This window comes from Podarcis muralis, chromosome 4 (assembly GCF_964188315.1).
Source record: "Podarcis muralis chromosome 4, rPodMur119.hap1.1, whole genome shotgun sequence".
Taxonomy (NCBI): domain Eukaryota; kingdom Metazoa; phylum Chordata; class Lepidosauria; order Squamata; family Lacertidae; genus Podarcis; species Podarcis muralis.
In genome coordinates, this window is record NC_135658.1 from 93,082,884 (window position 1) to 93,108,284 (window position 25,401).

General features: G+C 44.3%; 1 protein-coding gene across 1 annotated transcript in view; it reads right to left on the reverse strand.

Annotated features, from left to right (window-relative positions):
- The window catches only part of LOC144327575 (uncharacterized), a 71,052-nt gene extending 50,250 nt beyond the window's left edge, over window positions 1-20,802 (reverse strand). Inside the window, exons 1-3 of the mRNA XM_077927804.1 lie at window positions 20,746-20,802; window positions 20,019-20,044; window positions 19,812-19,926 (exon numbers count right to left, since the gene is read on the reverse strand). Of these exons, the coding sequence (XP_077783930.1) occupies window positions 19,812-19,926; window positions 20,019-20,044; window positions 20,746-20,802 (198 nt within the window). The remainder of the gene's footprint in view (window positions 1-19,811; window positions 19,927-20,018; window positions 20,045-20,745) is intronic.
- Between the last annotated feature and the right edge of the window lie 4,599 nt (window positions 20,803-25,401).

The following is a 25,401-nucleotide window of genomic DNA, read 5'->3' on the forward strand; positions in this document are numbered from 1 at the left end:
TTGGCTATTTTTTCAGGGGCACCTGGACCAATCAGAAGCTGTGCCTTGGTTTTCAAACATTTTGAAAGTCAAAGGGACTTGCAGAACAGATTACGTTTGGTGCTTTTGTTTTTGCTATATATTTTGCGCTTTTGTTCTTGAGGCTTTTTCGGTTAATTTATTTTTGTGACTGTGTGGATTCAGCTACTGATGGATTGGCTGATTGTGTGACTGCGGAAATGGATAAAAGCCCCCCCATCCAAACAATGACTATCATCAGTGCAGGTAAGGGAAAAAATTATTTTATTTTTTATCATTTACAATACTGTCTAATTCATTTTACAGTACAGTACATTAATTATTGCTTTCATTTTCTGGATCAATGGTCTCATTAGATAGTAAAATTCACATTAAATTGCTGCTTTAGGGGTTGTTTTAAAAAGTCTGGAATGGATTAATCTGTTTTGCATTACTTTCTATAGGAATGCATGCCTTGGTTTTGGAAAGCTTTGGTTTTGGAACGGACTTCCAGAACGGATTATGTTTGAGAACCAAGGTACCACTGTACCATAGTTCAAGATTGTTTCTCACAAATTCTCTCTTATGTTTGCTCATCATGCACATGGTTAGAATGGACAGTGTTTCAGCTTCAGGTGAACTGTGACTCCTCAAACCCTTTCTAATAACCCAATGTTTGTAGTGATTTTTCAGCTGCTGTGCATATTAAGAAAGCATCAAAGTCTTTCACCTTCTGAATGCAAGTAATATGTGAAAACGGTAAAGAATGAGTGCAGTTGGAGTCAGCTGTAAAGCAAAGGTAGGAGCAGGCTTCATAAAGTAAAAATTATAGCTCCGGCATTAGAGGAATTTATAGCATACAGTTCCTATCATTTCCAGAGAGATTTAAGTCCACTTTTGCAAAAATTCCAAAGACTGTAAAGCACATTGCTGCTCAGCAGAGATTATTCATGGCTTATGTGCTACCATGTAGCCATTTGAATAAAAAAAAATGTTTCAAAAAAGATTCGTGTCAGGAATGATAATGATTATGAATATATTTCTCTATTGAGGCTGCCGAGCAGCTTATTAAAAACAAGGATAAAAAGAGGAATATATTTTTCTGTCAGGTTTAAATTGACCACGTCTTAAATCATAAAAAGGTTTTCACATGTGGAGGGAAAGGAAAACTGACCAAAATTTGCCTCACCAACTGAAGTCAATTGTGTAATGTGTGAAAGTTACATATTATACCTTTGCATGCAATACTCAGGTGTAGGTCTAACACAAATATAGACTGTAGAGAGGTCATGTTTGTAACCCCACCTCTGACGTCTAGGGCACTCAACGTACAATTATTTTGAAAAGAAGACAATAAACCAGCATGGGGTGTGTGTGTCTCATTGTCTCACCATGGGGCCATGTGAGACAATGTGATGTAGTGGTTAGGGTGTTGGGGTAGGTGCTAGGAGACCAGGTTTCAAATCTCCACTCAGTCATGGAGCTCACCTTGGGCCAATCACAGTCTCCCACCCTAGTCTACCTCACAGGGTTGGTGTGAGGGCAAAATGGGGAAGGGAGAACTGTGTAAACTGGCCTGAACCACTTGGAGGAAAGATGGGGTATAAACGTAATTATATATATATATAAAAATAGATCATCACACTGAGTCGCCGTGCAGCTTCTAGAGTCAACTTCATATTATTGAATTCAGTAAGTCCAAGATGGTGCAGACCTACAGGTGGACTAAGCAGAGAGGGGCTGCTGAACCATCATGCTGAAAAATAAATAATAAAAAAGCCTGTTCTGAATTTAAAAAAATAATTCAAGCTGCCCTTAAACAAAAGGTATATTTATTAGTTGCCAGGTTTTTTTTTACTAGTTAGAGATCAGAACTGTAAATTGAGATGTTACATTTGAAAGCACAAGACATATTGAGACAAGAGCCTAGGTCTCATTAAGATATTTTAAAGCTTTGTCTTCCACAAGAGTCTTATTTAAATGGAATTATGTTTTTGGTTACATCCTGGGAGACCCATAAGTGACCTGGTAAAATGTTGACAGTTTTACAAATGAGACAATGTATGTCAGCTTCAAGGCTACCAAGGCAGGAGAGTACAAAAGGCATAGCCTTTTTATATATAGAGATGCAGATAGATAGATATATTGCTTGATAGCAGAGCCAACAAATTAGACATTATAAATGTCTAAATGAAACATAAAATTTATTTCTAGTTTCAATAATTTGAAACTACCCAACCTCATGCTCACACTGACTAACTCCCCACATTACATAATTTATAAGCTATCATAAAAACTGTTCTGTATTCCTGCTCTCTAGAGGGGTTTTTGTCTTGACAAACAGATCTGAAAGGGGCAAGGACAAGAAGGGGCAAATATGATAAAACAGCAATGCCTTCCATTTTATTGTGTTCTATTTTCCTTCAGAATCCATTGTCTCTGCATAAGATATGTGCCAAAGGCAAAGACAAGCACTGGAAGGCGGGGGGGGGGGGATATACTGTATATACATTATACGATACGATTCCCCTACCATCTGTGATTGGATTAAAGACTTTCTGAGGGATCGCACACAAATAGTGAGGATTGGGCCTGTTACATCTACCTCTCTGAAGCTCAGAAGTGGCACCCCACAGGGATGCGTGCTGAGTCCCTACTTGTACTCGTTGTGTACATATGACTGTATTTCATCTGATCCATCCACTGCAATTATTAAGTTTGCAGATGATACCACCATAATGGGTCTAATTACAGGTGGAGATGAATCAGCGTATAGGGAGGAGGTTCAAAAAGTCTCCACATGGTGCCTAGAGAACAACTTGTACCTAAATATCAGCAAAACAAAGGAGATGGTGTTGGACATTTGGAGGAAGAGAGGGGAACTAGCCCCGTTGTATATTGGGGGGGGGGGCTGTGTGGAGAGAGTCTCTTCCTTTAAATTCCTGGGAGTTTCCCTTAGTGAAGACCTCACTTGGAAAATCAATACAACCCAGGTGGTTAGGAAGGCCCAACAGAGACTCCATTTCCTCAGGGTATTGCTGACTTCGTGCAGGAGGGAAATTTTATGAAACCAACAAGGTTCCCTCTATATTTACATAGCCACATTGAACAGGAATGTGTAAAATCTGTGGAAGCTTTAAATTAAAGAAACAATAGCATCTCAAAGCCTTAATAGTACTTTGTCAGGGTAAATGGAGACATGCAGGCACAAAATTGGTAATTGTGTGGAAGCAACCCAAGACTATATATATTGTAATATATGGTTGCTTTACATTACATTATTCGCCCTCCCTATGTATTTGGCAACACTTGCATGAGAAGCAACCATGTAATTCCTTGGTGGGTGGGTGGTATATAACTTTAATTATGATGTAAATTGCTTTGGGATCCCTAATGGGAAGTGATTCATTTATGAAATCATCATCATCAACAACAACAACAACAGCAACACGATAGAAGATATCTTTGGCTGTTCCATTTGCTCATGCAAACTCTCATGAAGAGAAGAGTGTTGCCAAGCTCAGTCCCGCCCCCCCCCCCTACAGCACATCACCTTTGGCCTGTTGGTTCCATGAGTTAAAGGCAAAGGTCTGAAGTGCAGAGCCCCCCTCTGGTGGAGGGTCCCTTCTCATGATTTAGAACCCTTTCCATGATTTAGAACCTAGACAATGAGAGTTCTAAACTGAGTAAAGAGACTCTACTATTAGCAGAACCTCCCTGCATCAGATGGGTCAAAACTGAAGTGTCAAGGTTTCCGGTCATGTCACAAATGAATGGCAATCACTCCCCTCTGCCCTCCACAGGCAGATAGGGGGAGGTTCAGGCAAGGGAAAGCCAGGATTTATGGGCAAAAATCCTGGCAATGTTCCCCAGTGGGGTCTGGGGAGTTCGCTGCATCCCACTGTGCGCTCAAGCCCGTGTCTGCCAACTTGAAAGGCAGAACGGGTGCGACCTGGGAGTGTGTCCCTGCCATGGATGAGCCTCTGTCTTCAGCATTATTTGTGATTGGTTCCTCCTTTATCTGGAATATTGGCATTAAATCAAGAGGTGCTCCTGGACCGACATGTGATAATGGGCTGCAATCAATCAGCTGATGAAAGGACTGGGCTTGGCTCTTTGAAGGTATATGAATGTGGAAGTGGTAGCTCTCCGTCAGATAGGAATTTAGCTGTAAGGAAATGGAACACCAGATAGGGCTAAACCTAGAAGAAGAAGAAGAAGAAGAAGAAGAAGAAGAAGAAGAAGAAGAAGAAGAAGAAGAAGAAGAAGAAGATGATATAGGAGGAGGAGGAGGAGGAGGAGGAGGAGGAGGAGGAGGAATCATTTGAATGCACAGGGCTTTATATTTCTTACAGTGGGAAGATAAGGATCACCGTACAGTGGTACCTCGGGTTACATACGCTTCAGGTTACAGACTCCGCTAACCCAGAAATAGTACCTCAGGTTAAGAACTTTGCTTCAGGATGAGAACAGAAATCATGCTCCGGCGGCACGGCAGCAGCAGGATGCCCCATTAGCTAAAGTGGTGCTTCAGGTTAAGAACAGTTTCAGGTTAAGAACCGACCTCTGGAATGAGTTAAGTACTTAACCCGAGGTACCACTGTACTAGTTGTTTTTTGTAGGTAACTGAGATGTCTCTAGGGGTCACCAGAAAGTGTGAGTAACATGTTAGCCTAACTCTTGGAAACATAACCAAGGCAAAGAAACAGATTTACAGAGGGCATTTGGCCAAATACATATATGTATATATATTAATTCACTCACTCAATCCTAATAAAGAAGTGCTTATATATATATATATATATATATATATATATATATATATATATATATAAAACAGAAATCTTGTTTTCAAAAAGAATAATTTAACAGCTTGGCTATAGAACAAAACTGTTATTTGGAGAAGTGAAGTGTCACACATTTCCAGTGCACTGGAAATGTAATTCTAGAACTAATCTAACAACAGAATTCTCCAGCAGATGTGACATTTTAGAGGGCTAATTTAATTTGATAAATATCCCCTGAAAATGTAATTTTAAGATGTGAGAATTTTCCCCTGCTGTATTTAGCAACAGATTGAGACGGCCAAGGTTACTGATGCTTACTTAAAACATGTTTCTAGTGGAAACTCATTCACATTCTGCATAAAAGAGTAATAAAGAGAAACTGATGCTTCTAGAATGGATAAATGTATGTCTTTCATTCTTTTCTTTCAGCAGTGCTATTGCATTTTTTTATTTTATTTTAAGGGAGCGAACCTTTTCTCTCCCTGCCAAGCAACAGCAAATGCTTTAAAACCAAAAAGTCCTGTGTCGCTGCTAATGAGAAATCATTGGATTTAAATGTGGATATATTGAAAGTATAACCTTCTTCATAAAAGCTTTCCTTTCATACAAGCAACAAAGAAAGGGGGGAAAGGGAAAGCTTTTAGAATGAGAGTTATATTTACAATACATCCAAGTGGAAATGAGTACATTCAATATATTTATTTGGCTAAATACTCCCTGTCAATCTATACCTGCTAACCCTATTCTTTGAGACTAACAGCTATTCACACTTCCTGGAGGCATTATCATTGTTGATGGTTAACTTTAGAATGTTTCTTGAAGCACATAAAACAGTTTATGTGTGCTGTTGAGCCAGAGTGCGCAGATGTGCACCCTCAGTTGATCTTCTGCAATAGCTAACAGAAAGCTCACCTTGATAGGCACAATCTTAAATATCACGTGACAGAGCAATGCACAACCCAGAAGCTGTTTGTCAGTTGGGACACAACGGCCAGCAGGTGGGCCCCAGTTGGTTACTGGGAGAGAACTGGGACGTGGGTGGCACTGTGGTCTAAACTGCTGAGCCTCTTGGGCTTGCCAATCAGAAGGTTGGCGGTTCAAACCCCCACAACAGGGTGAGCTCCCGTTGCTCTGTCCCAGCTCCTGCCAACCTAGCAGTTCGAAAGCATACTAATGCAAGTAGATAAACAGGTACCATTGCAGAGGGAAGGTAAATGGCATTTCTGTGCGCTCTGATTTCCATCACGGTGTTCTGTTGCTCCAGAAGTGATTGAGTCATGCTGGCCACATGACCCAGAAAGCTGCCTGTGGACAAACGCCGGCTTCCTCGGCCTGAAAAGCTAGATGAGCGCTGCAACCCCATAGTTGCCTTTAACTGGACTTAATTCTCCAGGAGTCCTTTATCTTTTGTTCCAAACCTCAGATTCTTCGTCTACTCTTAACACCAGTCCCTGCAAGTTTGACAGGATAAATGTGGACATTTAGCTTTCATAGCATTCACCCTTGCAGTTTAAACTGTACACTTTTGCTAATTGTGTGGGGAAACTTTTTTTTTTTGCTCAAAATTTGGTGATGTTGAGGAGAAAGAACATAGCCACATTTCTTCTGCTCCGCAGAAGACATCAGAGAGAAGGCAGGAATCATTGCCCTTCTTATGACTGGGCTTCAAGATGGATGCCTTTAGAGTGAGAACTGAAGTAGAATTAATGCTTTCTGTCTGCTGGAGGAAGAAGAACGGATGAATCTTTAAAAACAAACACATAGTCAGGAGCAGCAAGGAGAAGCAAGCCATGATTACTCATTCCACTTCACACCCCTCCATTCCAAAATCACCAAAAAGCCCCCAACTTAGCAGCTGGCAAAGGAGACAGCATAGCATTCATTTCAATCATCCCCCAAACAGCTCACCCCAATGGTCTAAATCAGCAGTTCCTAACCCCCCCCCCAACCACTTGAAAATTGGTCTTGCTAGGCCATTTAATCATTATTCTGCTTGTTGTAAGCAATTGTAATGTGCTGTGCTAGATACTTTATGGTTGTTATTGTTTCTTTTATTTCTTATGTTGTATTTAATGGTAAAGGTAAAGGGACCCCTGACCATTAGGTCCAGTTGTGACCGTCTCTGGGGTTGCGGCGCTCATCTCGCTTTACTGGCTGAGGGAAACGGTGTTTCCGGGTCATGTGGGCAGCATGACTAAGCCGCTTCTGGCGAACCAGAGCAGCACACGGAAACGCTGTTTACCTTCCCGCCAGAGCAGTACCTATTTATCTACTTGCACTTTGATGTGCTTTCGAACTGCTAGGTTGGCAGGAGCAGGGACCAAGCAATGGGAGCTCACCCCGTCGCGGGGATTCAAACCGCCGACCTTCCGATCGGCTAGTCCTAGGCTCTGTGGTTTAACCCACAGCGCCACCCACGTCCCTATGTTGTATTTACTGTATTACAATTCCAGTTCCATAGAATTCAAATTGTAACACAATGCAGTACAAAAAACAAATAAAAATAAAGCTACAATTTAAAAACACTATGAAGAATTTATATGGACACTTCATGGAACACATGAATTGAGCTGATGGGTACCTGGACAACAGTTTGGGAATCTTTGATTTAAATGTTCTTTTTTTATCAGTGTTTAACTTTCCCTCAGACTTCCCATGATGAATGATTCAAGTAGCTGCAGGATTGTTACTCTCGGTAAGACTGACAATCACACGTGGCATCTTTCTTCAGTTGGTAAAAGTGTGGTGCTGATATTGCCAAGGCTGCAGGTTCAATTCCCATATGGGACTGATGCCTGCATTGCAGGAGATTGGACAAGATGATCCTCAAGGTCCCTTCCAACTCCACAATTCTATGATTCTATGAATTTTCCCCCGTTTCAGTTCTGTATTAGAGGACTGCAAAGGGCCTCTTCATCTCTCTCTGTTGTTGGAACAGTAAAACGTAGCAGTAAAACCCATTGCATTGCTTTATTTTTGAAATGTTAATCCACTAGTTGTTATGTTTCAGTGAACAGTTTGAATTTCGCTTCTGAGGACTGTGAATGTCTCCTTTATTGCTGCAGCTGTAAAATGTGTATATAGGATCTCATGCATCATTAAGAAGAACTTTGGCTATAGCTGTGGAATAAGGTAGATGTAACAAGCTTCAGTGGCTCCCTGCTATGCTAAAATCTGGAGAAATATTGAAACAAACTGATGGAGTAGCTTGTTGTGGAGTAGTGCAGAAATAATGGCGATGAATTTAGAAATTGTGGAATTTTCACACGACATTTTCAGAGAATAGAACAGAATTTTTATTTTTATTTTTGGGCAACTGTGGAGTTTGACAACTTTTACAATCCCCTTATTTGTGCTGTTTGCATATTTTCTTACTCTTACTGACTTGGATGCCATATTTTTCATATATTTAGTAGATGCAGGCAGCAACTCTTTCCTGGGAGTAAATTCCATTGAACTCAGTCGGGATTACTTTTGAGTAGGCGTGCACAGGACTGCAGTGGCTGTGCATCCATATCCATGTTATTGTGTTCCTCTGGATTAGCCTCTCTCCCTTAATTTGGGTTCGATATATCTCACATTATACCAGTGAATATTTTTATGCCTATAGTTAAGCCCTCCTTTGATACTCCCTCATTAATCCTTCCCCATTTGAATTGGCAATTTATTTGACTTCCAACACCATCTTGTCAAAAATGAATTCCCTGCCCCCCTGGCCATTGGTTGCCAATCTTTTCCTTTAGTGAAACGTACCGCAAACACAAAGGTTACATTCCATATGGTGAGTGATAAAGGTTAGCCACCTAGCAATATGTATCATTAATTGTTAAATGAATAATTCAGTAAGAAGTGGCACTAAGCCAGGGTGAGTAACTTTTGTATCTTCATGAATATAGCTCAAATAGGCAGACTATTTTAAACCTTAAAATATTCAGCTAAGCTTGTCTCTAGACTTCTGATTCATCTTGAGACTTGCTACTGATAAATACATACTCCCTAGAAAGGGAAAATTCCATTAAGTTGGTGGGTATGTTGGATGAATCTGTTGAAAATGGACTATCTGAAGACATCTGAAGGCAACCCTGTATCGGGAAACTTTTAATGTCTAATGTTTTACAGTTTTTAATGTGCTGTATGCCATCCAGAGTGGCTGGGGAAACCCAGCCAGATGGGCAGTGTATAAATAATAAAATTATCATCATCATCATCATCATCATCATCATCATCATCATCATCATCAAATGGCTTTCCTTCTGTTTGTCTGTTTGCCCTGCATCACAGAACAGAACTCTGTGTTTTTGCTTTAACATGTGCACAATTATATGTCAATAGATACGTGGATTGCTTTCAATTTTGTAAGGGCACACACAGGGAAGGTAATACATTGCAAGCATATATTTATGACTGAGGTATGCATGTCTGTTGCGCAGTCCAATGTACATTTTTTTTAAAAACCCTATGTATTTTCTGCATTAGCAAGTGGAAAAATCGGGGGTGGAGAGTGGTACAAAATAAACCAAGTGTAGAGTAATGGAAAATACCGGATGAAAGTGTGAATGAATGTCAGAATGGATTGGGGCATATTCTTACATCCCTATGTATATGCACTTCAAATCCCTTTGGTTTTCTTATATTGTGGGTGTCACCATTGCAGCGGGGTGGGTGCACAGTGCAGATGTCATATTTTCACATGGAGTGGTTGTTTCTTACACTGCAAAATGTCAGAGATCATAGGACCAAACCCCTAAGGGCTGTGGGGGCTTCGGCCCCCATAATAAAATATTTGAGGGGGCTGGGCCCCCACAAAGTTTATGGGCATCCCCATTCAAATAGTGTGAGTGCACTGCATCATGTGATTGATCACATGGGGCAAGGATTACCTGGGCCCCCACAATATTTCATTCAGGTTGGCAGCCCTGTCAGAGACGTCAACTGTACTGAAGTAGGCAGTGATAGCTTAACCTCTATTAGATTTATTGGGTGTATTTGAGGGTTGAAACGAGAACCTGCCATTTAAAGTCTTCCTGGTGTTTCGCTTGGTGGCAGTGAGACTTGTCATTGTTAGGCGCTGGGGGTTTCAGGAGGATTGTGGCGAGAAACGTGGTATGAGTGGGTGTGGACAGTGGTTTTGGCAGAAAAGATGACGTGTCTTGAAAATAGCCAGAGGACTAATGGACTTTAGCTCATTTTATGGTCTAGTTTTACTTTGTTGTTGTTTAGTCGTTTAGTCGTGTCCGACTCTTCGTGACCCCATGGACCAGAGCACGCCAGGCCCTCCTGTCTTCCACTGCCCCCCACAGTTTGGTCAAACTCATGCTGGTAGCTTTGAGAACACTGTCCAACTATCTCGTCCTCTGTCGTCCCCTTCTCCTTGTGCCCTCCATCTTTCCCAACATCAGGGTCTTTTCCAGGGAGTCTTCTCTTCTCACGAGGTGGCCAAAGTATTGGAGCCTCAGCTTCAGGATCTGTCCTTCCAGTGAGCACTCAGGGCTGATTTCCTTAAGAATGGAGAGGTTTGGTCTTCTTGCAGTCCATGGGACTCTCAAGAGTCTCCTCCAGCACCATAATTCAAAAGCATCAATTCTTTCTTTATGGTCCAGCTCTCACTTCCCTAGTTTTACTATATGTGGCCAATTGAGGGAGCATTGTAGTTACTAATCACCACCATTGAGGGAGCGTTGTAGCTACTAAGCACCACCAGCCTTTGAGATACCTGGTGAAACTTCTCACTGTGTGGATTTGCCAATTCCTTTGCATTTCTGGAAAGTCTGCACATTTCAATTTACTGCATTAAATTCCATTAGTAATCTGTTTGTGTAAAGGTAAAGGTAAAGGTAACCCTGCCCGTACGGGCCAGTCGTGTCCGACTCTAGGGTTGTGCGCCCATCTCACTTAAGAGGCCAGGGGCCAGCGCTGTCCGGAGACACTTCCAGGTCACGTGGCCAGCGTGATGAAGCTGCTCTGGTGAGCCAGCACCAGCGCAGCACACGGAAACGCCGTTTACCTTCCCGCTATAAAGCGGTACCTATTTATCTACTTGCACTTAGGAGTGCTTTTGAACTGCTAGGTGGGCAGGAGCTGGGACCGAAAGACGGGAACTCACCCCGCCGCGGGGATTCGAACCGCCGACCATGCGATCGGCAAGCCCTAGGCGCTGAGGTTTTACCCACAGCGCCACCCGCGTGTATGATGTATGATGACACAAATAGGCAGAATTGATGTCATGCCTGCATCCTGTATTAGCCTTATACTCTGTTGGTGATAATTTGAAGGTAAGGGCAAGCATGTTAACATAGTGAGTTTGAATAACCTTTCTGTAATCTAAAAGGAACGGGGACACGGGTGGCGCTGTGGGTAAAAGCCTCAGCGCCTAGGGCTTGCCGATCGAAAGGTCGGCAGTTCGAATCCCCGCGGCGGGTTGTGCTCCCATTGCTCAGTCCCAGCGCCTGCCAACCTAGCAGTTCGAAAGCACTCCCGGGTGCAAGTAGATAAATAGGGACCACTTACTAGCGGGAAGGTAAACGGCGTTTCCGTGTGCGGCTCTGGCTCACCAGAGCAGCGATGTCACGCTGGCCACGTGACCCGGAAGTGTCTCCGGACAGCGCTGGCCCCCGGCCTCTTAAGTGAGATGGGCGCACAACCCTAGAGTCTGTCAAGACTGGCCCGTACGGGCAGGGGTACCTTTACCTTTAATCTAAAAGGAACAGTACTCAGAAGATGGCACTCAGGCTGGAAAACTTCAGTAGCAGTAGTTGGTTTATTGACCTGTTCCATTTAAAAATTGCCTCCAGGCTTCACCTCTGTTTAGATAGGACATACCAATACTTGTTCATCATTTCATACATTCTGCTGCTACAATTCCCATACCGATTGTTCTGTATACCTCAACTTGCTAATACAGAAGCTGTTGGAAGCATCTGGGAGAAAACTCATTAAAGTGCAAAGGGATGCACATATTTTGCAGATACACTCTTGCAACTAAATAATTTTTTTAAATCCATACTGTAATAGAAGAGTAAAAATCAGTCATCAGACAAGCTTGTAGAGCACATACATGAATTGCAGAACTGTGAATGAAGAGACAAATGACACATAATTGCTGCTGCCCTAACAGGGGTCACATTGCTTTTCTTCCGAATTGTTGTTTAAAATAGTGTGGGCTTAAGGAGGGGGGGAATAGTGCAAAAGGAGGGGGGGAATGTCCCCAAACCAAGGAAATGTGATAAAAAGAGGTAACCTGACTTAAATGCAAGTCTGAAGTCTGTGAAACATCACAAGCTATTGATAATGAGAACTCCGACAGCCTATTATTGAAATGAATCTCACTTCTAAGTATTATCCGAGCTGCATTAGCATTGTGTGTGCACATGTGAGCAGGGAGGCAGGCAGGCACACACACACACACACACACACACACACACACACACACACACACACACTTTGTCTGTTGGGGGGCGGGCAGAGGTAGCTATTCTACTGCCATTGCGAATGGTGATTCCCACCACTAAGAAACTGTTGAGCGATCCCCCCTCCCATTTCTCTGCCCAGAAAAATGGTGGAGATTTTTTCCAAGGCCATTTGCATATAACTCTACCATCTGTGAATCTTTTGGAAACATCGGATGTGAAGAACGTGAAGAGAAAAAGCAATCTGAGCACTGACAAGCTTCCCCTCCTGTCTGCATATAGCTTTTGACAAATTTGTCTAGCAGTCATAAACACCCAACACTTCTTCGAAATGTAACATGCAGCCGTATTATCGTCCACGGTCAATTTCATCCCAATAGCAAATAGGAGGCATCCTCCGAAGACTACTGGGTGTTAATAAAATGTGGGCATTACTGTGAAATGGCTGGAACTAAAGAACAGTCCACACAGGGCGATGATTTAATCTTCCTGAAAACAGAGAGGATTTTTCTCTCTATTTGTACTTGTCCACACTGGTGATGGAATGTGTATATGCACTCAAGCTAACACAAAGTGAAGGAAGCAGCATTGGAGGGTGAGGAGGGAGGAACCAAAGATAGCAGCAGGCAGGTGGGCAGCCCAGTCAAGCAGGTGGGGGCAGGCAGCCCAAGCAAGCTGGGAAGGTTTGGTGAAATCCAAGGGGAGGGTTCTTGGCAAGTTCAAGGGGAGGGCTGGGTTTGGTGACAAATAAAGAAAGGAGTAGATGGCTTTGGTGATGTGAGGTTGGTGAGGATCGGTACCAATGAAGGGTTTGTGAGGGTTTGAAGAGTCTGACATCATTGGCTTTGTTCATATGCTTCTCACAGGGCATTCATGTAATGTAAGCCTGAGAGTCATTTTGGACTCACAGCTGTCTATGGAGGCACAGGTCAATTCTGTGTCCAGGGCAGCTGCCTACCAGCTCCATCTGGTACGCAGGTTGGGAATCTACCTGCCCACAGACTGTCTCACCAGTAGTGCATGCTCTAGTTATCTCCCACTTGGACTACTGCAATGTGTTCTATGTGGGGACACATTTGAAGGTGACCCAGAAACAATTACTCCAGAATGTGGCAGCTAAACTGGTGACTGGGATGGTCGCCGGGACCATATAACACCAGTCCTGAAAGACCTACATTGGCTCCCAGTACGTTTCTGAGCACAATTCAAAGTGTTGGTGCTGACCTTTAAAGCCTTAAACGGCCTTGGCCCAGTATACCTGAAGGAGCGTCTCCACCCTCATCATTCACTGAGGTCCAGCTCCGAGGGCCTTCTGGCAGTTCCCTCACTGCAAGAAGTGAGGAACCAGGCAGAGGGCCTTCTCAGTAGTGGCATGCACCCTGTGGAACACCCTCCCATCAGATGTGAAGGAAATAAACAACTATCTCACTTTTAGAAGACATCTGAAGGCAACCCTGTTCAGTGAAGTTTTTAATATTTGATGTTTTGTCATGTTTTTAATATTCTGTTGGGAGCCTCACAGAGTGGCTGGGGAAACCCAGTCCAATGGGCGTGGTATAAATAATAAATTACTATTATTATGATGCCTCCACCCCGCTACCACACATGTATTGTGGCGCATGAACCAGGACTCTTGTCTGCACTCTTGCTCAAAAAATATATGGAGGACAGCGAGATCTATACAAGATCCACAGTTTCCATGGAGGTTCCATTTCCACATGGTGAGGGAAAGGAAGCACACCACTTGAAGACCTCAGTTGACATATGAACTGGCTGACAAGAGTCAGATGCCCTGAAGGAAGGCAACCAACAGAAGTCAACCAAGACATCTATTTTGTAGAATTGTAATGTGCTTGTTCTAAAGTAATGCACAATTGAAATTTTAATTCAGATTTCTTTTACTTAAGCTAGCCTTTCCAATCTGGACTCCTTCACAGAGGTTCTGAGCTTAAATTTGCATCATCTCTTCCATTGACCATGCTGAATGGGACTGATGGAAATTGGAGCCCCAAAATGTGAAAGCCACCAAGCTGGGAGTAGGCTGATTTTTAACTATTCTCCTGTAAATTGTGCAAATTTGAAACGTGGCATCTCCTGTTCCATTTGCCTAGGAAACAATGAGAATGAAATGACATTATTGTTTAATGGAAATTGCCCAGGAGTTGAACAGAGTCTTTTTGATCACAGAACTGTGCTTTGAAACAACCCAGTTCCTCTGCAGGTTTTCAGTTCATTTGCAAGTAAATTAAAATACTTAAATTTCTTAAAAGTGACCTGCTAGCAACTTTTGAAGGCAAAAACAAGGAATCATTAAAAAGAATGGCGGTGGAAGAGGTGGGAGGGAAACATTTTGTAAAATCAAGTTTCTCCAACCCAAGGTAGGCAAATGAGCTAATTTGAATTAGTGGCTTTCTCTCTCTTATTATTATTATTAAGGTTTAACTGTATATGGGCAGATATCAAAGAAGCTGCTGGCATCTCTTATCAATAGAGAATTAGGAGAGTGAGGACTCTTAACTGACAGGAACTTTTAGTACTGTAGTTAGATTCTCACCTACAACGCAGTGCCTAAAAATCTGCTTACGCATCTTTGCCTAGATCTAGAATGACAGCCTTGGCAGAGTCCAACTTTCAACACAGCTATCTGTTACTAGATTTAGCAAAACCAGAAATAGTTTGGGATGAGAAAAGTATATTCCTCCCTTGACAAATTCTGGGCTGTCACTAGTGTTTATTCAAAGTACCCCTGCCGTTTCAGCCACAGCAGTGGCATATATTTTTGTACCTTCAAAATATACTCCATATGATGCCTGTTAGTTAGGCTTTGAAGTTCAATCTGTTGTGGCGAGACAGCAGATCTTCGCAAATAGTAACATTTTGCTATCACAGAGCGAATGGAATAAAAAAAGGGGACAGCAACTGTTGAGTTTGATAAGCTACCATCCTAATGAAGAAATTATTGCTATCGACCAGTGTGTGTGTGTGTGTGTGTGTGTGTGTGTGTGTGTGTGTGTGTTTCTAGGGATGAGCAAGCACCACATGGACTATCCTGGAGACAATTTGTGTCCCAACATTGCCATGGCCTGGACTGAGGCCTCTGTCCAGGAGCCCATATAGGGGCCGATGCACCATAACACCCATCCAAATGGCAGTCCTTATAGGTTTGACCCACGTTATGGGGCAACCCTCAATCCAGGATCGACTCAACCCTCCAATCCACCAGCAGGTGGGTTGGCTGATGCCGGATCCATACCCAATGCCTTCGCCAAAACTTACTTAAGTACAGGTGAAACTTGGAAAATTAGAACATCGTGGAAAAGTTCATTTATTTCAGTAATTCAACTTAAAAGGGGAAACTAATATATGAGATAGACTCATGACATACAAAGCGAGATATGTCATGCCTTTATATGTTATAATTGTGATGATTATGGGGTACATCTGTAAATCAATAAAGGCTTAGTGCAACCCAAATATGCATACCCCATGTCTTATTTTACCTCTTCTCCAGCCCGGCTGGGATGCGTTCCTCCTGCGACTGGATATGTAATTTCATCCCATTTCAGTGTCGCTGGCAGTTAGTCACAGGTCCACCCCACCCCACCCCATCCCTCCTCTTGGTGTCCTTTTCCATTCATTCCTTCTTGCACTGCCCCATTGTAAGGTAAAGGTAAAGGGACCCCTGACCATTAGGTCCAGTCGTGACTGACTCTGGGGTTGTGGCGCTCATTTCGCTTTATTGGCCGAGGAAGCAGGTGTACAGCTTCCGGGTCATGTGACCAGCATGACTAACCCGCTTCTGGCAAACCAGAGCAGCTCACAGAAACACCATTTACCTTCCCGCTGGAGTGGTACCTATTTATCTACTTGCACTTTGACGTGCTTTCGAACTGCTAGGTTGGCAGGAGCATGGACCGAGCAATAGGAGCTCACCCTGTCGCGGGGATTTGAGCCGCCGACCTTCTGATCAGCAAGTCCTAGGCTCAGTGGTTTAACCCACAGTGCCACCCGCGTCCCATTGTATGCCTCACTTAATAAAAACTTAAACAAAAATGGAGCTGCCATGTACATGGCGCACTCCTCTCATAGTTGATACTGACTCAGAAACGTGCCTTGCATGTCCACAACACCCCTCCATTTCAGCTTGGCTAAAGAAACCCCCAAATTAAAAGCAAAGGTCTGCTATCAACAGCCAGCCATTCCAGCTCTGCATTCCTTGGAAGTTAAATCAAAAGCAGATTTTAAATCAATCAATTATGGAAAAAATGTTCTGCCCTGCTTTAGATTTCAGTTCTTGAAGAAGAGAAAGAAGGAAACGGTGCTAAACAATTAAATGCCCTGATCTGAAGACAATTTGTTCATTTCCCAGCCCATAAACCTCCTCCTTGTATCCTAAAAGGTAATTACAAAAGAGCCTAGCATATGTTCTCCCTTTGCAGAAAGAGAACCAATTGTGCAATCATATGCTTGTCTACTGAGAATTAAGCCCCATTGTGCTCAGTGTAAGTGTATGCAAGGTTTAAGGGTGGAAGAAAAACTCATTCAAGCCACAATTTTAAGCGAACAAACCTAAATCGCTGGTCCTGAACTTGTCCATCAGAATGCAGCTATCAATCTGATCATGCACTTCTCTGAATTTTACTATTCAATTGTGGTTCAAAGAAGTGTAGAAGAATGCCTATTTTAGGGGGGAATATATTTAGGGGGAAATATATGAATAAATGTGTATTTTAAGGGAGATTGTATTAAAAATGCATACAATTTAAACATGAGATATGTGTGTGTGTTTATAAGAACATCACAAGAACAGAATGGAAAGAACCCATGATTGAGTGCAAACTGATACAGAATGAAAATAGCATTCTTTTCCATCCACCCATTAGGATTACTGCCTATTTGGGTAATGATTACTAGGCTAGTATGTGTTCCCTCTTCTTCTTCTTTTGTAACTAAGCACTGTAATTGCATTATGCCATAGATGGGGGAAATGACCCAACTTGTAACAAAATGTTTAAGTGCTCATATTTCCATAAATGGCAATTTTTGTAAAGCATGAATCTAGTTCAATTTTAAAAATGGGGGCGGTATCTAAGTAAACAGATCTGCCAGGGCAAGGATTTTGGCTAATAATAATAATAATAATAATAATAATAATAATAATTTATTTATACCCCTCCCATCTGGCTGGGTTTCCCCAGCCACTATGGGCAGCTCCCAACAGAATATTAAAAACACGATAAAACATCAAACATTAAAAACTTCCCTAAACAGGGCTGCTTTCAGGTGTTTTCTAAAATTCAGATAGTTGTTTATTTCCTTGACATCTGATAGGAGGGTGTTCCACAGGGCGGTCACCACTACCGAGAAGGCCCTCTGCTTGGTTCCCTGTAACCTCACTTCTTGCAGTGAGGGAACCACCAGAAGAACCTCGGCGCTGGACCTCAGTGTCTGGGCTGAACGATGGGGGTGGAGACCCTCCTTCAGGTATACTGGGCCCAAAGAAAACAGACTGTGTTTTTATATGGATGACTGCCCCTTTGTTAGATAGAGTATGCCATGTTTAAGGACTGTCAGTGTGCACTCTCACATACTAATATATACTGTATTGAGGGATTGGAAATTAAAAGGCATGATTCAAGATATGGATGGTGGTGGATGGTGGTTTGGGATTGAGATCGAATTCTGACAAGACAGAAGTAGTGTTTCTGGGGGACAGGAGGCAAGCAGGTGTGGGGGATTCCCTGGTCGTGAATGGGGTAGCTGAGCCCCTAAAGGGCAAAGTGTGCAGTCTAGGGGTCATTTTGGATTCACAGCTGTCCATGGAGAAGTGGGTGAATTCTGTGTCCATGGCGGCTGTCTTCCAACTTTATCGGGTACACCAGCTGAGACCCTACCTGCCTGTGCACTGTCTTGCCAAAGTGGTACACACTCTGGTTATTTCCTGCTCGGACTATTGCAACACGCTCTACGTGGGGACACCTTTGAAGGTGATTCAGAAATTACAGCTAATCCAGAATGGGACCCAGAACCATATAACACTGGTCCTAAAGGACCTTCAGTGGCTCCCAGTACATTTCCGAGCACAATTCAAAGTGTTGGTGCTGACCTTTAAAGCCTTAAATGGCCTTGGCCCAGTATACCTGAAGGAGAGTCTCCACCCCCATCATTCAGCTCAGACATTGAGGTCCACCTCTGAGGATCTTCTGGCAGTTCCCTCACTGCAAGAAGTAAGGTTACAGGAAACCAGGCAGAGGACCTTCTTGAAGGTAGCACCCTCTCATCAGATGTCAAGAAAATAAACAACTATCTAAATTTTAGAAGGAAGTTTTAATTAGTTTATTTCTTACTGTGTTTTTATTTGTTGGAAGCTGCCCAGAGTAGCTAGGGTAACCCAGTCAGATGGGCCGCATTTTGTTGTTATTTAGTCGTTCAGTCGTGTCCGACTCTTTGTGACCCCATGGACCAGAGTACTCCAGGCACTCCTGTCTTCCACTGCCTCCCACAGTTTGGTCAAACTCATGCTGGTAGCTTCGAGAACACTATCCAACCATCTCGTCCTCTGTTGTCCCCTTCTCCTTGTGCCCTCAATCTTTCCCAACATCAGGGTCTTTTCCAGGTAGTCTTCTCTTCTCATGAGGTGGCCAAAGTATTGGAGCCTCAGCTTCAGGATCTGTCCTTCCAAGGAGCACTCAGGGCTGATTTCCTTAAGAATGGATAGGTTTGATCTTCTTGCAGTCCATGGGACTCTCAAGCACCATAATTCAAAAGCATCAATTCTTTGGTGATCAGCCTTCTTTATGGTCCAGCTCTCACTTCCATACATCACTACTGGGAAAACCATAGCTTTAACTATATAGACCTTTGTTGGCAAGGTGATGTCTCTGCTTTTTAAGATGCTGTCTAGGTTTGTCATTGCTTTTGTCCCAAGAAGCATAATAATAACAATAATGATAATGATAATGATAATGATAATGATAATGATAATAATAATGATAATGATAATAATAATAATAATAAGGTAAAGCTAGGGCCACTTTATTGGCCCATTTGGAGCCAGACGGTGGGGAGCGATATACTGAGGAATATGTCTAACAAAAGTCAACCTGCCCCTTGAAGCCCAAAGACAGGTGTGCCTCCTTCTTTCTGGACATAAGCAGGTTATATGGAGAAACAACAGCAAATTCAAACCGAGTTTCTAAGAAATCCAGTTTGACAAATATCCATAGAGGGCTGTGCAGCCAAATGAATTCTACTGCAAGGATAACATTCAGTCAGTGGCATTCTATATAATGAGATAATTCTCTGATGTGCTGCAGCAGCAGAGAAGATAGTTTGAAAGGAAATGAACGAAACCCTTGTGTTTCGGAAAGGTTACAGTGATCAGCTTGTCTCCTTCAGAGGGAGAATATTTATTCGTTCTTTCATTAGAAGTCTAGCAAGCAGGTGACAACAGACTTTCAAAGGGATGTCTAGTGCAAATAAATACAGTACACCTGCAGAAAGAATTGGTGTTTAAAGAGGCTGTCAAAAATAACAGCAGTGCAAAGATAAGCCAAAGAAGCAGACAGAGCATCTTTAGGCACTAAACCACAGGGCAAATATCATCTGCTTATACACTTACCAAGATGCTCTTGATATACAGAATGGTCCAAAAGTCATGCACAGTATGGGTCTTGCTGTTATCAAACATTGGGCAAAATCCAGCCTTCTTAAGCCCTTTGGAGTCCTGTCGATTTCTGTAGAAGGTTTATGCACATACTTAAATTTCTTCCACTACAGCCAGTGAGAATTCAATGTATTTTCCGTTAGTGGGATCATTTTCCTTTACTGCAATACATCTTTTTCTTGACCACCCTGTGAAAAGGAAAGAACACACAGAGAGTAAAAGTAACACAGCAAAACTCTGGATACTTTGAACAACACTAAAATGTTTGGTTGGGAAACCACAAATGGTGTCAAACTGTTTCTGTCCTGTTTTCTGTCCAGAAACTGTGAATCTATTACCCCTCTCTCTTCCAGTGCTTCTTCTACTAGCTGTTCCCCATCCAGTATTTCCCAGCTGCTACCTTCTGAACAATGTCCCTCTGCAAACCACTGTTCCAAATCTATATTGTCCTCCTGCTCCTAGAAAGATTCAGGATGCGGATCCGGATCAGGAGGCTCCCTGCAATCCTCCTCAATGCAGTCCTCCTCAACACAGTCCCTGACATGTTCTTTTGGTGTCTGTGTTTCTACTGCTCCCCAGGAGTTCTCATTCCCCTCCAACTGACCCACATTGAGCTTCCCTTTTTCAGTCCCCCCTAGCTTCCACACAGGGCATTTCCTACCAGAGGAAGGGCAAGTGTCAGCAATACACCAATGGGATGCATCCCGTTCACTACCTGAGCAGGTACTTCTGGGAGTGGAACCTCTTCTGGCCACACAAACTTGCCCCCTCTCAAGATGGAATCGGGTGATGAGCAGATGGGTATCTGTGTCTCTCTATGTCTGCCTATCTTCTGCCCTGCAGCTGCCCCATCGGCATCTGTGTTTCTGCCACCATCCCTACAACTGACCTTCCTCAATCCTCCAATTTTTTTGGTCACTCCCCTGTCCCCTGATCTAATCCCCATTTAGCCGTAGGACGGCCTAAGTCTGTCAGAGGGAAACAAACCTCTAAAATAGTGTTGTATGCCAGTTAATCCCTTACTGAACCAGGATGAGCAAGTTAACACCAGCTGAGCTGGAACATCCCTGTTCAGCAAGAGATCTACTAGATCCCAAGCTATTCATTCCAGTGGATCTTGCCATTAGTGTGGAAACAGCCCTAACTTGCACTTTTTAAAAGCATCGTTTATAATAAACAAGCTTCCCAACGCTATACTAGAAAATGCTTTTCATATTTCTCCATTAAGAATGTACACAGAGATTACTGTGGGGCATTTTCTTCTCCCCGCATATGTGAATGAATGAATAAATTCCAATGCCATAGTGTTTGCTGTGATTTGAAAGCAGATAAATACTGGTCAAGTGTTAATTACTTTATTTCAATATTTACAAAAATAAAGTACTTTATCATCGTTAGAGAATGTTTTGAATTCTCTAATTATCCGTACCACTGGCAAGTTCTATAAATATTAGTCATTTCCACTAGCGCTGTTTTCTTATCTGCTCCCTGCCCCTCAGCACTTGAGTGAATAAGGACGGCGAAAAGGCAGTATCGTGTGCAGCCAAAGGCTGTGAACCGAGAAGCCCTTCATTCAAATGACACCTTAGCTATGCACTAATTAGATGAACTTCCCATCAACATCATGAGAATTATAACACTGCTTTGTTTTACAAGACAGTTGTTATGGTTTTAGAGATAGGATCTACATACATATGCAGCACTAGGAGGTGGTAGAGACCTTCTGAGGCATCAGTTGAATAGCTTAGTTGGTTAAAGTGTGGTGCTGATAATGCCAAGGTTGCAGGTTCGATCCCCATAAGGGACAGCTGCAAATTCCCGCATTGCAGGGAGTTGGACTAATGATCCCCAGGATCCTATCCAACTCCACAACTCTGTGATTCAAGATAACAGAACAGACTGTTCCACTTCAATCTGCAGAACAGAGATAATATTTTTGAACACTCACCTACATAAGTCCCTGCCAGTAGAAAATAAGGGCTGGAAATAATAAAGCAGAATCTAGCTATAACTTTTCTTTGATGGGGTTCCCGTTTCCTTCCAGGAGATTAAATGCTAATGCTTATTTGCAAGAGAGCAAATCTAAAGGTTACATTTCAGCTGCCTGAAGAGCTTTGGCTAAAGCACAATGGGTTTTTACAAATTAAAGCTATGTAATCAGAAGTACAGGACGCGGGTGGCGCTGTGTGTTAAACCACAGAGCCTAGGACTTGCCGATCAGAAGGCTGGCGGTTCGAATCCCCGTGACGGGGTGAGGTCCCGTTGCTCGGTCCCTGCTTCTGCCAACCTAGCAGTTTGAAAGCACGAAGTGCAAGTAGGTACCGCTCCGGCAGGAAGGTAAACGGCGTTTCCGTGCACTGCTCTGCTTCACCAGAAGTGGCTTAGTCATGCTGGCCACATGACCCGGAAGCTGCACGCCGGCTCCCTTGGCCAATAAAGCGAGATGAGCGCCGCAACCCCAGAGCCAGCCACAACTGGACCTAATGGTCAGGGGTCCTTTTACCTTTACTTTAATCAGAAGTAAGCAAGCGCCAATGAGTTGGATGCAGTTTACACCCAAGTAGGTGTCAGGGCAGAGGAGGAATGGTGGAGACCGCCTCCCCACCCTGACCCTTCCAGGGAGGAGGAAGAGGAAGACAGTATAGATTTCCAACAGTGGTTTGAGGGAGGTAGTAGCTCAGAGGCAGATGAGGGGGAAACTGGGGAATCATGGGAGAGCTGAAGCAACACCCAGTTGACATGTTGTCATTAGAAAGCATTCCACACCCTCCATCTCCCAGAATCTGGCGAGCCTTAAAAGTAGGAGAGCAAAGAGCTCAAAGACAGAGGACAGGTAGCAGCACCCGTAGACGAGCCGATGAGAATGACGAATGAGGAAGTGGGAGAGACGGGTTGTGTGTGTGGAGATTCACTCGGGACAATGCCATTATCCAAGAAGCTGGGTTCTGTAGCCTCTCTCTGTAAAGATTGAAATAAAAAAGGATGGTAAGAAACTTTTCCTTGTCTTTATACTGTCATGAGCAACCAGCCAGGAGCCGCTGGCAGCATCCTAACAGCAGGTAACTATGCTAAGGACTGCAGTCATGCCTCATGGCTGGTCAGGAATAGGAACCCAGGAATAGGTGCCCAGCCCATTTCCAGTATGCTAACATTATAGGTGGCACAGTGGGTAAGTGGGTTGGGATGTTAACCAGAAGGCTGGTGGTTCGAACCAACCCAGGGATGGCTGTGCGCAGGCATCCTGCATTGCTGAGAGCTAGGCTCCCTTCCAACTCTATGATCACACCACCCTTTGAAAGCTCATTTATCCTAAGCTGATCCAAAGCCATTGTTTATTATGCTACGTACTGCCACTTTGAGGGTATGTGTGATCTGGTTGCATTTTTGGACTCCGTGTGGATGTGTTGTTGTTGTTGTTTGAATTTATATACCCAGAGGCCTCAGGGCGCTTCACAAAAAAGAGACAATATATAAAATTGTCAGGAGAGCTCTGATGGTGTTTCCTGCTTGGCAGGGGGTTGGACTCAATGGTCCTTGTGGTCTATTCCAACTCTATGATTCTATGATTCTATGAAAATCAAATTAAAAACAATAACCCAATAACACCTCCCCCCTAAAAAAGAGCCACATTTTAAAAGGGTATAGGATGTTGGTCAGGTCAACGAAAGGCCTGGTTAAAAAGGAAGGTGCATAATGAAGGCGGCAGGTGAACTTCCCTGGGGAGAGCATTCCACAGACGGGGAGCCACTGCAGAGAAGGCCCTGTTCTCATGTTGCCACCCTCCGGACCTCTCAAAGAGGAGGAACACAAAGGAGGGCCTCAGAAGATGATCTCAGGGTCCGGGTAGGTTCATATGGAAAGAGGCGGTCCCTGCTCCTGCCAACCTAGCAGTTCGAAAGCATGTCAAAGTGCAAGTAGATAAATAGGTACCGCTCTGGCGGGAAGGTAAACGGCATTTCCGTGCGCTGCTCTGGTTCGCCAGAAGCGGCTTAGTCATGCTGGCCACATGACCCGGAAGCTGTACGCCGGCTCCCTCGATCAGTAAAGCGAGATGAGTGCCACAACCCCAGAGTCGTCCACGACTGGACCTAACGGTCAGGGGTCCCATTACCTGTACCTGGGTCCAGTGGCGTAGCGTGGGGGGTGCCAAGGGTGCCGGCGGCACCGGGTGCAACATCTGGGGGGGGGGCGCGAGTCCAGAGGGAAGGGACAAGTTCCTTCCTCCACTGGGCTCCCCGCCGCCACCGCCAGCCTTGCGCCCCAGCGCGCGCGCGCCCCCCGCCACCGCTGCTGCGGCTGCGCTCCACTCACTGCTCGCAGGAGGAGCAGCCGCTGCAGCAGCGCCGACGCCGCCACCGACGCCTGGCCAGGCACGGGCAGCCTCCGCACCCCGACGCGCCGCCATCCTCTCGGCCCAGCCACAGGCGGCGTCTGCTTCTGCCGACTGGGAGGGAGGAGAGCTCTGAGGGGCCTCGCCGTGCCCTGCGCTCCCCAAAAACCTCCGAGAGGAAGCCGGTGGGCGGGCGAGGCCCGGCTAAGCCTCTTGCCAGCGGGTTAAGGGGCTTTCGGTTTTAAAAGGATTAGCTTGGGAAGGGGCTGGGGGGCTGCTCGCCGGCAAGTGCCTGCTCTGCGTTTCCAAAGGCGCTCGCCATCCAAGGGACAGGGAGACAGAGAGCGCTTGCAAGGAACGGGCTCCGTGGAGCAGGAGTTAGGAAGAGATCCCTTCCCTGGCAGGCCGCCGGCTTCGCCAGCTGTTTCCCATTCACGATCAGGAGGAACTTCAGGCTGCTTTCAGCTTTGGTAGAGGGAATCTAAGCAAGGGGATGGAGCCGGTGCCCTGAGGAAAGGCGGCAGCATTGGGTTTGTTTTTAGTTTAGAGAAAAGGCAAGCAAGAGGCGACAGGAGAGAAGCCTGCAAAGCTAGGCATGGCAAGGAGAGAGTGGACAGAGAGGAAAGTTTTTATCCCTCTCTCCGTACAATATAACTCGTGGGCATCCAGTGAAGCTGAACGTTGGAACAGTGGCGTAGCGTGGGGGGTGCCAAGGGTGCCGGCCGCACCGGGCGCAACATGGGGGGGGCGCTCGCACTCGGGTGCTAAAATCCACGGGTTAGGGGGTGCAAATTACTTGCCTTGCCCCGGGTGCTGACAACCCACGCTATGCCACTGCCTGGGTCAAAACAAGCACTTTGAATTGAGCCTGGAAACTATGGCTGGCTATGGGAGAATCATAATGAGCAGAATGAGCTTGCCATAGAGGTGAGCGCAGCTGGTAGGAGGGGAAGGGAGGAGAAGGGGAAGGGGGAAGGGGGCAGATGGGAAGAACAGATGGATGAAGGTGTGGGGGAGAGGTTGAAAAAGGGGGAGGAGGTGCAAAGTGGGGCTTTAAATAATTGAGGGGGGACAGGAGAGAGTGGGGGGAAAGAGGATTATGGTGAGTACTCGCACGTTTCTTCTAGGGAAAAAACGAGAGAGAGAGAGATGATTAGATAGATAGACAGATGACAGATAGATAGATAGATATAGATAGATAGATAGATGATAGAT